The sequence below is a fragment of the Nyctereutes procyonoides genome, unplaced genomic scaffold, assembly GCF_905146905.1.
Source record: "Nyctereutes procyonoides isolate TBG_1078 unplaced genomic scaffold, NYPRO_anot_genome, whole genome shotgun sequence".
NCBI lineage: Eukaryota > Metazoa > Chordata > Mammalia > Carnivora > Canidae > Nyctereutes > Nyctereutes procyonoides.
The window spans coordinates 46,041,293-46,057,577 of NW_026575139.1; the positions used below are offsets into that span (position 1 = coordinate 46,041,293).

Genomic DNA, 16,285 nt, shown 5'->3' on the forward strand with positions numbered 1-16,285 from the left:
TTAAGGCCCAATAACTACCGTATGAATTAGTCTCCAGGTAAACACACTCTTGAGTTTGCCTTTGGCTTTTAAAGAGCAGATTACAATATCAGCTTTGTCTGGAAAAGTGATTTAAGCTGCCTGCTTGTTAGGCCACACTTGTAATTTAGAGGCGTGAGGCGGACCTACCCTCTGGGGAAGCGGGCCGCTAGGCCTCGACCACGCCCAGGTAATGCGGCCTTCCCAGCTTCGTGCCTTTGCGCACGCGTCGTGGCGCCAACTTCGCCACTAGGAGGCGCCGGGCCCTGTCCAGGCCCGCCGTGGGGAGGTGCGTGTGGATGTGACGTCACTGCGCACGCTGCATCTTGTTGCCGGGCAGCGATGGCGGCTACCGTGGAGTCCTCGGTGGAGGACCCGCTGCGGAACTTTGTTCGAGTTTTGGAAAAGCGAGATGGCACGGTGTTACGACTGCAGCAATATGGCTCCGGCGGCGTGGGCTGCGTTGTTTGGGACGCTGCCATCGTCCTTTCTAAGTACCTGGAAACGCCCGGGTTTTCCGGCGATGGGCCCCACGCTCTGAGCCGGCGGTCGGTGCTGGAGCTGGGCTCCGGCACCGGGGCCGTGGGGCTCATGGCTGCTACTCTCGGGTAAGAGCTGGCGGGAGGGGGTGCCGCTTTGTTTGGGAAACCAGGATTCCTGCTTTATCACGCTTGTGCCTACACTTCAGTCGACGTTATTTTATAGGGCCGATGTGGTGGTCACAGATCTGGAGGAATTGCAAGACTTGCTGAAGATGAATATTAGTATGAACAAGCATCTTATCACTGGTTCTGTTCAAGCCAAGGTACTGAAATGGTTTGTATGGCCTTTCAGCTTGTTTTAAGATAACGATTTGTGGTTTGCTTTAAATTGCGTTTCGCTAAAAGCATAGTTAATACAAAGGGGACTTTCCAGAACTTTTTTTATAAAACAATAAATTATTAAAGCAACAGTTAAAATATTTGTTGGAATTTTAAGGGGGGAAGCAGTAGAAGACTTTCCTTCTCCGCCAGACTACATACTGATGGCCGACTGCATATACTACGAAGAGGTAAGTAGTCATTGAGTGAAGTGTCTGTCTTTACAAGTTGTATTATAATTCGTGGATTCCATAGTGCACATGTCTTCGCACTTTAACATCACTGAATGCAGGATAGTTTTCCTATAGTTGATGACACAGTAAGGAACATTAAGTTTACCAGGAACAACCACATACACTCAGGTTAAACATATAGACCTGTGAAACATGTTGACAGAAGTGTTGCCTGCATTTTACTAAAGGCTTCTGTAAAAATCTTCTTTTAAAGGTTTTGTCATTTGGATCTGTTACGAAAAGCTAAGGTTTTTTTAAGCTCTTCCTGGTGAAGGTGTTAACCATGACATTGAGAATTAAGTTTCGTTGTAAAGAATTCATTGCTCTATGGCAAGATTGATTCAGAATAATACTTTTTAAAATATCAGTTTGTATATATTGTGGGCATCACTCATTTTTAAAATAATAAAACATTGAACTAACATGTTCAAGTTAGGGTTAGATTCACTTTTGTATGGTAAAGTACGGTAAAATCCCAAATTAAAATAGATTAAATAAAATTAATTTTTTAAGAGTGAAGATAATTCTATTTGTTTTCCCCTGGGGATACCAAAATGTAGTCACCTGGAAACAAATCGATACAATGGTTAATTAATTAAGAGTACTTTACCAATCATTAGTTACAGAGCTTTAAGCACATGTACTTTGTTGATTGATTCAAAAATAGATAAAATGGAGGGGAATTATAGTTACCCTCCATTTCCCCTACCCCCTTTTTATAGTAAAAATATAAATTTCTAAAAATCATAAGTAAACGTGATATTCCTTTTTGAACAGTCTTTGGAGCCGTTGTTGAAAACTCTAAAAGATCTTAGTGGATTTGAGACTTGTATTATATGTTGTTATGAACAACGAACAATGGGAAAAAATCCAGAAATTGAGAAAAAATATTTTGAGGTAAGTACTAGATCTGTTTTGTAGTGCTAACCCTTCAGCGAGGCTTTATATGACTATGTGCTCAAGTATATTATGGTAATTTTGAGTGGAGAACACATTCTGCTTGCTTAAATCCAAGGAGAGAATCCTTTATTGCCCAGCATTCTATTAAGCTCCCCCATCCTGCCCCCCGACCAACCTTTTTCATCTTTTCTGATCCTTTCTTTTTTCTTTTCTAATTAGTTGATATAGTATCTACAGAACAATTTAAAATGATAACGGTGACACCCTTGTCCTTTCTGGGAAAGTGTTCAGTGGGTTATTTTTTCTTTTTTAAAGATTTTATTTATTCATGAGAGAGACAGAGACATAGGCAGAGGGAGAAGCAGGCTCCCTGTGGGGAGCCTGATTGGAGACTCAGACTCAATGCCAGGACCCCAGGGTCATGACCTGAGCCAAAGGCAAATACTCAACCACTGAGCCACCCATGCATCCTTCAGTGTTTCTTTATTAAACGTGATGCTGGCTTTTGGGAACTTACTAATGACGTGTGTATTACTTTTGGAAAGTACATCATAGAAACATATGTGATTATGTTTTTACTTTCTGGTTTTGGGATGGAGTGTTTTTGTGCTTTTTGTTTTGTTTTTTTTTAAATAAAGACTCACAGGAAGTTGCAAATTAGTATATAGAGCCCCATGTTTTTTTCATCCATCTTCCCCCAGTGGTCATCTAAAACCCTTTTGATGGCAAAAATCCATCATAATACGAGTGATTCCTCTTGAGGGTATATCTATACAGCTCTGCAATTTATCCACTGAAAAGACTACTTTGCTTGAATAAGAATCCAAATACCTGATTCTGCCTCAGATATGTGCTAAAATGGTTTTTAATTTTCATGTTTTTCTTAAAAGTAAAGAATGTTAATGAACCTTTGAGACTATAATTGAAAATTCTCTATTGTTAAACAGTTTACATTGAGTCAGAACACATGTAAAATGCATATATATCAAGTGCTTGACTCAATTTTTCATATGTATACACCCAAGTAACCACCCTCCATAAATAGAACATTTTTCAGGACATCAGAAGGCTCCCATGTGCCCTTTTCCAGGCAGTACTCCTCCAAAGTTGACTGTTGTTCTGACTTCTGTCACCACAGGAAACTTCCTATTCTTGAATTTGAAGTATATCTCTTTTAAATTTATAGCTCCTACAGCTAGACTTTGACTTTGAAAAAATTCCTTTGGAGAAACATGATGAAGAATATCGAAGCGAGGATATTCATATTTTATACATCAGAAAGAAAAAATCGGTAAATACATTCCCAGCTCTTTATCCTCTGAGATTTCATTAGCTGGGCATTGTCTCTGGGCTAATGTGTGGAGTATTGTGTTGATTTTTATGTAGGGAAACATTTGATGACTCACCAGAGTGAGGTACTCTGAGCGTTCGATCACTTAATCTATCTGGTCTTGTATTCTTCCTCTAAAATAAAACAGGCTTCTTTAATAAAGATCCCCTTCCCATCTGCAAATAATAGAGCTTTATGATGGGCATTACCTTGGGCAAATAACTTAGCTATTTTACATTTCTGATAATCTCTCAGAGATTTAAAAATGCCAGTTCTGACTTTTGTGAACTTTGTCCAACCATTCAATTTTTTAAAATAAAGTATAATAAGGTAGATCTGTCCAGTAAATAAAAATGCACTCAGTTACACAGAGCTTATGTATGTCCCGCTTTTTTGTTGCTTGCTTTATTACCTGTTACAATAATTATATTCTATGTAAGTTGCCTCTGTATGCCTTGAGTTTGCACCTGTAGAAAGGAAGAATTATATCTCATCCATTATGTAACACCTTTTTTATATGTGACTAGTATAAGACAAGGACATGATCTAATTTATGAATCAAGGATGCTAAATTTAGTAAGTCACATTTGTTACTATTATCTTTGTTTTGACTGAATTTATTCGTGATGACGTTTTTTGATTATGTGAGTTCTAGCCAAAAGCAAATTACTTATAATTTGAGGGATCCAGGTTAAAACTATGAGGAAAGTGAGGTGGTGAGATTAGCAATTCAGATCTACTAACTTTCATTTAGCACGGTGCTAGACATACAAAGATAAATTTTAAAAATGTTTTATGCCTTAAGGAATCTGGTTTTAGTTCAAACTGCTGGGTAGTTTTAAAAGTAGAATTTTTCATGAGGCATAAAGATTTTGTGTCTCCTAAAATGTAAAGGCTTTTTTCTTTTTCAAAGAATCACTTCTTTTTAAAAAATTGATAAACACTTTTAAAATGTACAATTCAGTGGTTTTAATATATTCACAGAGTTGCGCAAACATCACCACTTTTTAATTCTAAACATTTTTTTATCACCCCAAAAAGAAACCCCATTCCCATTAGCAGTCACTTCCTGGTCCTGCCTCCCCATAGCCTGTGGCAGCCACCCATCCGTTCTTTGTGAAGTTGCCTATTCTGAACATTTCTTTTTTTTTTTTTTTTTTTATTTATGATAGTCACATAGAGAGAGAGAGAGGCAGAGACACAGGCAGAGGGATAAGCAGGCTCCATGCACTGGGAACCCGACGTGGGACTCGATCCCGGGTCTTCAGGATCGCGCCCTGGGCCAAAGGCAGGCGCCAAACCACTGCGCCACCCAGGGATCCCCTGAACATTTCTTAGAAGTGGAATCACACATTATGTGGCTTCCTGTATCTGGCTTCTTACAGTCAGCACTGTGTTTTTAAGGTTTATCCATGTTGTAGCACACATCATAAGCACTTAACTCCTTTTTATAGTTTTTTAAGTAAAATACAGTTTTAATATTTTTTTTTTTGATATACTACACCTATCCATCCATTCATCAGTCAATGGCATTTCAGTGGTTTTTCACTTTTTGGCGATAATGAATAATACTGCTATGAATTTTTGTGTGACTTGTATTTTCAGATCTCTTGGGTATATACCTAGAGTAGAAATACTAGGTCATATGGAAATTTGGTTTAACTTCAGGGAATTTGCCAAACTCTAATTCATAGCTGCTGTACCATTTTTACATTCCCACCAGCAACAGCTGAAGGTTCTAATTTCTTCACAGCTTCACAACGCTTGTCATTATCTATCTTTTTGATTATAGCCATCTCAGTAGATGTGAAGTAGTATTTCATTATGGTTTTTATTTTCATTTCTCAAGTGATTAATGTTCAATATCTTTTCATGTATTTATTGGCGATTTGTGTATCTTTATAGAAATACTTTGCCTGGTTTTTTTGTTGTTTTTTTAAAATTTTTTTTACTTTGCCTATTTTTAAATTGGGTTGTCTTCTTACTCAACTCTGTTGAGTTGTAACAATTCTTTATATATTCTGGATACTAGACCCTTACCAGAGACGTAACTTCCAAATACTTTGTCCCATTCTGTGGTTTGTCTTTTTTTCTTTTTTTTTTTTTCTTGATAGTATGTCCTTTGAAGCACAAAACTTTTTAGTTTTGATGATGTCTAGTGTATCTGATTTGTCCATGGTTGCTTTGCTTTAGGTATCAGCAAAAAAACCATCTCTAAAAGTTATGTACAGTTACTCATTTGTATTGCATTTAGCCATTATTAGGCATATTACTTAGTAGCAAGTACCCAGTAAATTCTTAATTTTTTCCTAAGAAATCAATCTTTAAAGGTTCCTTTTTTTTTTTTCTTATAGAAATCTCCATCGTGAAATCTTTAGCCATCTTACCCAAGCCTCTAACAACCTGGGTAAGCTAAAGATGTGAATGGAGCATGTGAATACAGCATGGGAAGATTGTGTTCACAGATTTTTCCAGCATGTCCATAGAGATTCAATATATAACTGACAACCACCATGGGCTGCCTGCAATTTGAAAAATGATTACTGACTGCCTGCCTGCCAGTGGGCTTGAAATCCAACTTAGTTTACTTTTAGCTCAGCATCAAGTTCCACTTAAAAGAACATTGTTTATCAGTCACTCCTCAAATGAAAATATAAGTGTTGAGGTTTGCCAAAAGCCTGCCAAAAATAAACAATGAAGTGGCATGGTTGACTTGGCGTTATTTTCAGAAAACTAGAGATAAATTGGTCCAATTTCTAAAGAGTAATAATGTAATGTAATTCTGTTTAAGTTGCAACTAATAAAATTTAGTTGTCTATAAGATCGATAAATATAAAGGTTGGTTTTTATTTTAATTATGCAGTGGTTTTTGTCATATGTATCTTCCACTCTATTGCTATTATTAAGATAGCTTTTGTATTTAAATGTTCTTTTACTTTAAAAAAAAAGAAAACCTGAATATACTGTTTTGTATACTTACGTTAGCCAAAGTTTTATTCTTTTCCTCCACTGTACTCATCTATGTGAGTTAGATAGTAAATTATATTGTAATGAGTTGTAGGAATGAAAGTAAGAAGTCAGGAGGGAGGAAGAGATATCTTTATAAACTTTTTCATTGGAGAATAGAACAATAATAAAAAGTCCAGTTTTAGGCTTGTGCACTTATATGGCTCTTGCACTTTTCTTCATGTATATCTTCCATGAAAATGTCTGAAATCACTGGCGTTGTTCACATGAAACAAAGATTTTAAAATAACTGCAAATGTATTGCTGTATACATTTACCAAGTGATAATTGATTCTGTGTATTTTCTGTTTTATGTCATGATAATCAGTTGCTCGCAGACTGGTCTATCAAGGACTTCAGTCATACCAATTATGAAGAGTAATACTAACTGAATAGAATTCTGGTACTTGTGGTATTGGTGCTAGGTGGCACATTTTATGTATTAAAATAAACATTGTTTCTGAGATCCTGTGATTTTGTGAATGTTTCAGAAATAGCTTTGAAGAAAATGAACATCTAAAGCAGGCTTTCCAGAAAAAGCAAAAGCAGCCCTATTTAGAGAAATTGAAGATCCAAGTCAGAAGAACCATTCTTTCCTTCAGGCTTTCTTCAGTCTTTAAAGTTTGTTTTGCTGTTCTTTTTGAAAGTACGTTGTTCATGCTGCCCTTAGCATTTCATTAAGCTGTTTGCCAAGCAGTATAAACTAAATATACGATTCTTTGTTAGTTACAGATAGCATCAGTTAATTACTAGCGAAGTCTTGGCACAAATGACTACTTTCTAGCCTGTTCCATAACGCTGTGGAACTTAAAAAAATAAGTCTGACATTGACCAGCTAAGTAGTCCACCCAAATGCTCAGATCCCTGTTCACCCTCCTCCTCTTTTTACTGTACTTCTAATATTCAGTACCTCTGGGTCTTCCGCCTGAAGTGCCCCATGACATTCCCATATGAAAGCCCAGCTCCTTTTTCTTACATAGGTGCGCCTTACACTCCAAAATCCTCTGGAGGAGTGGGGTTGAGATCAGTCTCTAGAGCTTTGCCAGAATTACCCTATACTTGTGTGTGCTTCCATCCCTTCCCTGTCTATTCCCACTCTCTTACTTGATTTATCACCTCCTTAATACGTCACTTGCATACATTCATCGCCATCTGTTCTGGAGAAATGACCTAAGCTACTGACTAGATTTAAGTAGTTTGTAACATTAAATCATGGGATTTTTTTTTTTTTCCTATTCTGGAAAAGGCCAAAGCAGAGATTAAAAAGTACCAAGTCTCAAATTAGAAAAAGCTACCAAGTCTCCACATTGTTAGATCAGAGAACCACTTATAGTTAGGATCAGTGAGCACTGTGGGGCTTACTGAAGGCTGCCAGTTGAAGCAACATGCCCTATCATGAACCACCATTTCACAGACAGCCAAAGAGGCCTGGGAGAGGTCTCTTTGGAGGAGTACAGTGCTGAGGAATGGGAGGTAGGTAGTCCTTTGGGCTCTCTTATGAGGGAGAGAACAGGGGGCATCTGCACTCAGAAACAGAAGGGAGGTGTGAAAGAATAATTCAAGATTTAGGATTCTTCTAAGAAGGGGAACCCAATATTTCCTCCACCTAGTTGGATTTTTTTTTTTTTTCGAAAATTTTATTTATTCATGAGAGACACAGAAAGAAAGGTATAGGCAGAGGGAGAAGCAGGCTCCCTGCAGGGAGCCTGATGCAGCACTCAATCCCAGGGTGTCCTGGGATCATGACCTGAGCTGAAGGCAGATACTCAACCACTGAGCCACCCAGGTGTCCCTCCACCTAGTTGGATGCACCCAGCAGAATAGCATATCTGTGTTTTTATTTCAGAGCATGGGAATGAAATTGGGAGAGGTGGGGACTGTCACCCAGAGAGAGAAAGATGGGTCCTGCCAGCCAGAGTATTGACACAGGAGTTGAAGGTCAGAGGACTCGGGCAGCAATATGGGGAAATTCAAAGGCAGGTGCAGTAGATGAGGGAGGTGTGATGCCACAGACAGGATCAACCAAAAAACAGCCAGCTCCAATCTCAAGGGATTGCCAGGGCTTGGGGCAGGTTGGGGGACAGCTCAGGAATGAAATTCTAGGCCTCTAGGTGAGGTGGGGGTTGCCACTGAGCACCACAAAACCCATAGATCAGTTACCAGAATGCTGTTATAGCTGATTAGGGAGCCCCCATTGTAAGGCAGTGTTTCTCAAACTAGGCTGCACATGGAATCACCTGGAAAATTAAAAGCAAACAAAAGCCATGTTCAGGTCCCAATTCAATTAAGAGGCACAGAATTTTGGTTAAAGGGATCCAGGTGGTTTGACTGTTTAGCCTAAATTGAGAACTGCTTTGTTAAGGAAACCTCTTCTAGCACCTACTTCCCAAGGAGAAGAGAGCAAAGGGAGGAGAAATAAACCATCCATGATTAGAGTGGGCCTATACTGTGTAAGGAAGGAAAGAGCTTTGAATCCAATGTGGAATCCCATGAAACAGGTTTTAAAATAAGACTGAGGTTGAGAAATTGTTTACCTGAAAATTTAGAGAACCTGGCCAAAAAGTTAAAGGTGATGCAGCTCAAGAGGAAAGCGGAGTCCAGTAGCTGGAAAAATGAAATTATTACAGGTTAGTCTCCAATGACTTGAGTCTCCCCTGTATACCAGTTACAACTAAAGATCTTTGAGATTGCATAACTTGGAATCTCAGTTCATAACAAGGGTCTGTGAATCTTATGTTTCATGAGCTTGAGAATGAAGTTAGGTTATTTTTGCTTATTTTAAGAAGTATTAATCCAGGGGATCCCTTGGTGGCTCAGCAGTTTAGCGCAGCCTTTGGCCCAGGGCGTGATCTTGGAGTTCCCGGATCAAGTCCCACATCAGGCTCCCTGCATGGAGCCTACTTCTCCCTCTGCCTGTCTGCCTCTCTGTGTCTCTCATGAATAAATAAATAAAATCTTAAAAAGTATTAATCCAGATTGTTAGTGGGATTTTTACAAGGCTACCTTTTTCTTGAAAGTTTCCTTGTTAAATGATGCCAAATGCAATATTAACTCAGACTGTAAATACTGTATTAATTTAAAGAAGTGTGGGTTATAGAAATAGGACTGTTATTCTAAAGTTTCCCTGTAGATGGCATTGCTTGACTTTGTCTTTAGACATTTGATAAAAAAAGTTGTTAAAATAGAGTATTTTGAAATGGAATCACACTTGCATTAGATTTTAAAGAATCAAACTACTTATGAGCTGCTTTTGAGTATAACGTGGTCATCTTAGTGTGTTTGTGCTGCTAGAACAAAGTATAAACTGGGTGGCTTATAAACCACAGAATTCTATTTCTCAGAGTTCTGGAGGCTGGGAAGTTCCAGCAAAATCTAGGCTCCAACTTTCTCATAGGTAGCTGTCTTCTTACTGTAGAAGAGCAAAGGATTGCCATGGGGTCTCTCATAGGGCACTGATCCTATTTATGAGAGTTTCACTCCCATGACCTACTCATCTCTCAAATGCCCACCTCCAAATACTGTCACACTGGGGGAATAGATTTAGCATGAGATTTTTGGCGGGGTGGTGGCAGGGAGTGGACACACAAGCATTCAGATCATAACAATAGTATAGGTAAAGCTGAAGTTTTTTCTTATAAAATTGTATTTGATTTATCTTTATGTCCATTGCATTCTGATATGCCTTTTGAATTTCTGATTATTCATAAAGGTACAGAAATTGCAATCCGTAAACCATTTCTCTGCTATTGATGTCTTCTGAGAGAGACATTTAAGAGGCTAAATTAATTGGTCAGGTTCTGAAAATGAAAGTACCTTTTATATAATGTATGGTTTTATGTTTGAGGTGCTCGAAACTTCTAATTAATTTTAAGTAGTTTTTCAAACCAGTGTACCTTCCTTACAGAGTAATAAGTAGCTTTTACATGAAAAAACTGAAGCTCTGTCTTTGCCTTTTCCACAGTCCTGTAGGCTTGGGCTATCTATTTGACTTTTTGTCTTTTTCCTCAAGGAACATCAGGATTTGAAAAAGCTTTTGATTCATTGATAATAAGCATCTTAAAAGAATAGTCAGTTTTCAGACTATAGAGACTTTCAAACTAATACAGAAAAAAACTGTGGCAACAAAATTTTACTGAAAATTAGTCAAGTAATGGAGAAGCAAAGTTTTCACTTTACATAATTTTGAGTAAGAAAGCAGTGAATTCTCAAACCATGTATACTTGTTGGGTTAAAACTGTTACATATGTGGGGTCATTTAAGATACTGTCTTAGGAAAAAAAAAAGATACTGTCTTAGGTTCTTAAGTATTGGTTGGGGTTTTGTGAAGATCTAGTGAGTCATCAATTGTCAGATAGATTTTATGTAATTTCCCTGTTAATAACAAGATAATTTTCAAATAATATACTTTAAAATGTATTAGAGCAAATTATCTCCATGATAATGTTTTTCTCATGTGCATTCTGAAAAACGTGTCAGAGCATAAAGACCAAATTATCTGGGCTTGAATTCCAGTTCTGCCATTTACTAGCTGTGTGACCTTGAGAAAGTTATTTAAACTGTTTGTGTCTGTTTTCTCATATGTAAGGTGAGGGTCATAATAATATCTACATGGTAATTTGCCACAGGAATTAAATCCATTTAATACATGTAATATGCTTAGGTACCTGGCACATATTAAGTGTTCAGTAAAGGTGATTATAGTAGAGGTGTAATTACTTTACACATAGGGACTAGGAAAATGTGTGTAATATAAATCAATTTTTATCTATATTGCAGTGCAAAATCTGGGCATCTTTTTGAGTATAGGACCCATGTAAATATCACTCCCCCATCATAATGGGAATGGCACCTGGAGTAGAAGAAGGATGAGAACGCTGTTCTACACCCCTGTTATTTGAACAAGTAAGCAATTTTAGAAAGTGGAAGAAAATGGGGTGACAAAAATGTTTGCCCCTCTTTTTTATGGTTTTAAGTAAGTGCCATGGCCATTTAAAAGCCAATTGAAACAGGAGACTCATTTCTAAATACAGGAGCCTGGGTTTGCTGGCTGGTGCTCCAGGATTAACATTCCACCTCCCTGGACCTTGAGCCAGATCTTCCTTCTGTGGTTCTTATCTCTGTAAAACTGAGACCACTTAGGTGGCAGGTATTGAAGTATAGCAGCAGGTCATTTTTCTGAAGTGAGACTTGATGTATCTATATAATTCTTTTCAAAGTTTAGGTATATCAACCCTGAAAGAGCAAGGTGACTGTAAAATACTTACGTTAGCAGTTAACCTCCCAGATAAACAGTCTTTTACCATGTAATGAGTATATATGATGGGTTGCAGAAGCTTAGCTTAGCTAATGCCTTGGGCTACCAGGCTGTGTCTGCCAACAGATAAGAGCGAGAGAACCTTGAATTGGACCTGTTTCTTCATCAGCCAATGTAAAGAGGTACATGGGCTTACCTGCATTTATTAAATTTTCAAGGCCTTTTTTATTTTCAATGGATGGAAAAGATTGTCATGAACACTAAATAGCTGGTTTTAATTTTTAGAAAAATTTATTACTTGCCTATAATACACTAACTTATTTTGGTGAAGAATAAGTTTGCTCTTTTTAATATTCACAAGGTTGAAAACTGCTGTTTCTCCCTTGCAAAGCAAAAATAAGATTTTTGGAAAAGAGCTATTCAAGATGTAGATTTTTATAGGCTTAAATGAATAGTTAGCAGATTTCCTTCATGTTATTAGGTCTAATGAAATAGTAGTAGCAGTCCCTTAGGCCCCTGGTGGATCAGTGCTTAAACACTCTTGGGTGATTTCTTTTTTTAAAGTTAGCTTTTATTGCAATCTATTAATTTACTAAAATCCAGGCATTAGCAGTGTGAGTTCCAGGTCCACATGTTGGGTCATCATTACTTTGGTAAATCATTGCTGGAGTTAAGAGTATACAATACAAACATCCATGTATCTGCATGCAATACCTGACTTTGTTTTAGGAATGTGTCCTGAAAACCCACTTGTGGGGCACCTGGGTGGTTTAGTTGGTTAAGCATCTGACTCTTGATTTCAGCTCAAGTCGTGATCTCAGGATCATGAGATCAAGCCCCTGTATGGGACCCTGCATTCAGTGGGGAGTCTGCTTGAAATTCTCTCTCCTCTCCCTTTGCTCCTCCCACCCCACTTGCACTCTCTCTAAAATAAATAAATCTTAAAAAAAAAAAAAACCTGCTTGTACTGCATGCACAATACAATTGTGTATTGGGGTGCTCTAAATATAAATAAATAGCATATTTTATTCAAAACTTAGATGAGAAGCTTTACCGTTGCATTCAGAATGAATCTAAAGAATCTCATGGCATATAATTTACATCAAACATATGCCTGGTTTCCCAAAACTTAAAAACAGGAAATATAAGTCTTACACTCTCACAGATAATAAATGTTTAACCAGTGAGTGTCTTCAGATTTCTGTGAATGTAGGTACAAAAATGTGCCTTTATTTTTTGTTTGACTGATTGATTGATTGATTGATTAGAGGGGGGGCAAGTGGGGAGGGACAGAGAGAGAGAGAGAGAGAGAGAGAATCTTAAGCAGGCTTCATGCCCGGTGCAGAGTCTGATGCTGGGCTTGACCTCATGACTCTTAGATCGTGACCTGAGCTGGAATCAAGAGTAGGATGCTTAACTGACTGGGCACCACCAAGGCGCCCCCAAAAATGTGCTTTTAAAATAGCTATCTTCTTTCTAAATCTTGTCACAAAGATTTTTTTTTTTTAAATCCCGTTGTTCCAAAACTCTTTGCATCTCAAGCATATATATGACACCCACACTCAGTCTGTTGCTCTCTGTCTGAAGTGTCTGTTGTTAACCGGAGATCCTAAGGAAGTGGAGAGCACAGTAGTGGCTTAGTGTGGCCAGTAGGAACAGAGTTCCCCATTAGCCCTGGGAGACAGCCCCAGTTCTACTCTATGTCTGGTCACCTTTCCGTTATGCAGCCAAACTTGAACATTATGTTTTTCTCTTGAGAAGATCATTCACTTGATTACTGCCTAATCTAGCTGTTTGTCCTTGAGCAACTTGACCTCTCTGAATGTTAATGTCCCTTTCTGTGAAATGAGAATGCTGCACACTGGCTAGCACTGTGTGCTAAACCAGATAATAAATGGAACAAGAGCAGAGAGGAAGGCATTTCCCAGCATGAGCCTCAACTGTTAGCTCTGAGAATTGAGACTGGTCAACTCTTACAGACTGGAGAAGTGTGAAAGAAGTCATCCTAAGTAAACAATACATAATGTGGTCCAGGGGAAAACAAACAAAAGCCTCAACTGTCAAAAAAGGAGAGATTCCGTTTTGCAGCATGCCTACCAATTATTTTTATGTCCCACTCTGACTTTTTCACCTCCTCTTTAGAGTCCACCTTCGTCACAGGAAGGGAGGAAGAGATCATGGGGAGAAGACTCCAGAGGTTGCTCTTACCCAAAAAACTGTGTTAAGGCATTAATAAGATATTAGGTATTACTGGTTTGGTACTTCCCAGTAGAATGTAATACCAAAACAAAACAGAAATAGCCCCCTTGAAACCACAAAGATCTTGCTGCAGAGGGCAAGAGCATAATTTAGCAGAGAAGTTACTAGAGTCTTCTCAAAATACTGTAAAGGGGACAGCAAATGAAATATGCCTTGTTGCTGTTAGTTTTTCCACAATTTTTAAAAAGATTTTGTTAATTTCATGAGAGAGGCAGAGATGTAGGCAGAGGGAGAAGCAGGCTGGGGAGCCTGATGCTGGACTTGATCCCAGGACCCTAGGATGATGACCTGAGCCAAAGGCAGATGCTCAACCACTGACCCACTCAGGGGCCCCTGGTTTTTCCACATTTAACCTGAAGCTGAGGTCTCATATTTAAAGTGTCTAGAATAACAACTGATGTAAAAGATCCTCAAGACATTTATTTTCCCTTCTCCCATTATCAAATCCACCCTCCATGACTTCGTGGAAATATTTGACACATTTATTCACTCAGTCAGCAAACAGGTATCCCTACGTGTCCGGTATACACATTAGTACTCTCTTAGGTTCTAGGGGCAAATAAATCAATAAAATGCAATCTTATAGCTTTAAGCTGCTCACTTATCCATAATGTGATAGACATGCAAAATGAATTGCAACTCTGGGAGAAGTATAATAATAAAAGTATGAATTAGCTACAGTGACTGTACAAAGGAGGGTGTGGTTAACTCTGCAACTGCATCAAATGTGGTAATCTGGTGTCGTTGGAATATAAGGGCAGGGGAAGAACATGGAGAGTCTTATATGCCATATTCAGGAGTATAAGTTGGGCAATGAGACATATTAAACAGAAATCACTTGAGCCAAATCATTTTAGAAGGATCATCTGACAGTCCTGGGACAAAATATAAGGCCAAGAGATCAAGAAGGAAGTATTAACAAATGGCCCAGCCAGGAGATGTTGGGATGGGGATAAAGGGTCTGAAATTAGGAAGCATTTGTGAGAATGGACAACAAGGGATGGATTTGAGAGCCATTGTGGGCCTACACTGAATAAGAAATGATATAGGTGCCCAAGGAGCATGCTGGTAGAGTCAGAGCCTCCACAGCCCACATAGTGTCTTTGTGCACATCAGATAGGATTCTTTTTTAAAAAAATACTTCCTATGGAAAAGTGTGATATTAATTTTATCAGAACTAGGGACTTTACTGCCATCTACCAGAAACTCATCATGTATACAAATTGTACAAGTTTGGAATCAAATTATAATTAATTTTTTTCCTTTAACTTCAAAACAATAATATCTACCATGTGAATGGTGTCCCCTTTCAATGGCACTTTTTTGCAGTACACAGCCTGAACAACCACACACTGCAGCCCTCATGAGATATAATGTAATAGCTAAATATATAGGTTTAGGGTAGAAAAGAGGGTGAATAGTGAAGGGTAAGGTCTTATAGATAACTCCAAATGTATAGATTGAAAAAAAAAATCCAAGATAAGATCCTGGGAAATATCAGAATCCAAGGAATAATTGGAAACAAGGGAACTAACAAAAGAGAAATCTTGGAAATGTCTTCTCCTTTGGCTTTAGGGACAAACAGTTCTCTGTTCAAATATGTTGATGGTCATATAACTCCTATGTGTGTACTTCAGACACCAAGATTTCCAGCCTACCTTTCATGGGCCAGGTTTAGATTTTGTACCTCTGTCCCCAAATCCACACAGTAATGCTGCTTGCTGGTCAACAGTTTTGTGGGCAGCGTAGTGGTGCTTGGATAATGATTTTAATATGTGGTTCATATTCTGTAAAAATGAGAGAAGACCCAAAAAAGGAATGATAGGAAGCTCAGGTCTCACATTTAATGTAGCCTAGACCAGGGTGGAAATACTGGTTCTCAGAAAGCTGGAAATCTTAGCCTCCCTGCCTCCTTGTTGGACTTAGTTTGTGAGTTCACTGGTGAAAAGAACAAGAAAGGGGATCCCTGGGTGGCTCAGCGGTTTGGCGCTGAGCGTGATCTTGGAGTCCTGGGATCGAGTCCCACGTCGGGCTCCCGGCATGGAGCCTGCTTCTCCCTCCTCCTGTGTCTCTGCCTCTCTCTCTCTCTCTCTCTCTCTGTCTGTCTGTCATGAATAAATAAATAAATAAATCTTTAAAAAGAAAAGAAAAGAACAAGAAGAATATGAAATAAAGAGTACAAAACCAACACTGGAAGTCTTAATGTTGAACACGAGGGTCTGATTCATTTTCTCTTTGGGAACAGAACTTCCTTCCTATCTGACTTCAAGAGGTTCAGACTTTCTCCTTCAGCCCAGAGTCTGGCTGTTCCTTGTCAGTCATCATCCTGTTCCTTTCTCTGTTGCCTGCCTCACGATTCCCCAGACTTCTGTCCTTTGACAGCTCAGCTCTACGTACTCCTTCGTAGCTGGTACGATTCTCATGA

At 38.5% G+C, this 16,285-nt stretch overlaps 1 protein-coding gene across 1 annotated transcript; it reads left to right on the forward strand.

The window, feature by feature from the left end:
* The first annotated feature begins 147 nt into the window (after positions 1 to 147).
* VCPKMT (valosin containing protein lysine methyltransferase) lies at positions 148 to 6,813 on the forward strand. Its single transcript, XM_055304555.1, has 6 exons — positions 148 to 626; positions 724 to 834; positions 997 to 1,069; positions 1,889 to 2,008; positions 3,198 to 3,302; positions 5,696 to 6,813. The coding sequence occupies exons 1-6, from the start codon at positions 361 to 363 to the stop codon at positions 5,708 to 5,710; spliced, it is 690 nt and encodes a 229-aa protein (XP_055160530.1). The 5' UTR covers positions 148 to 360; the 3' UTR covers positions 5,711 to 6,813.
* The last annotated feature ends 9,472 nt before the right edge of the window (positions 6,814 to 16,285 follow it).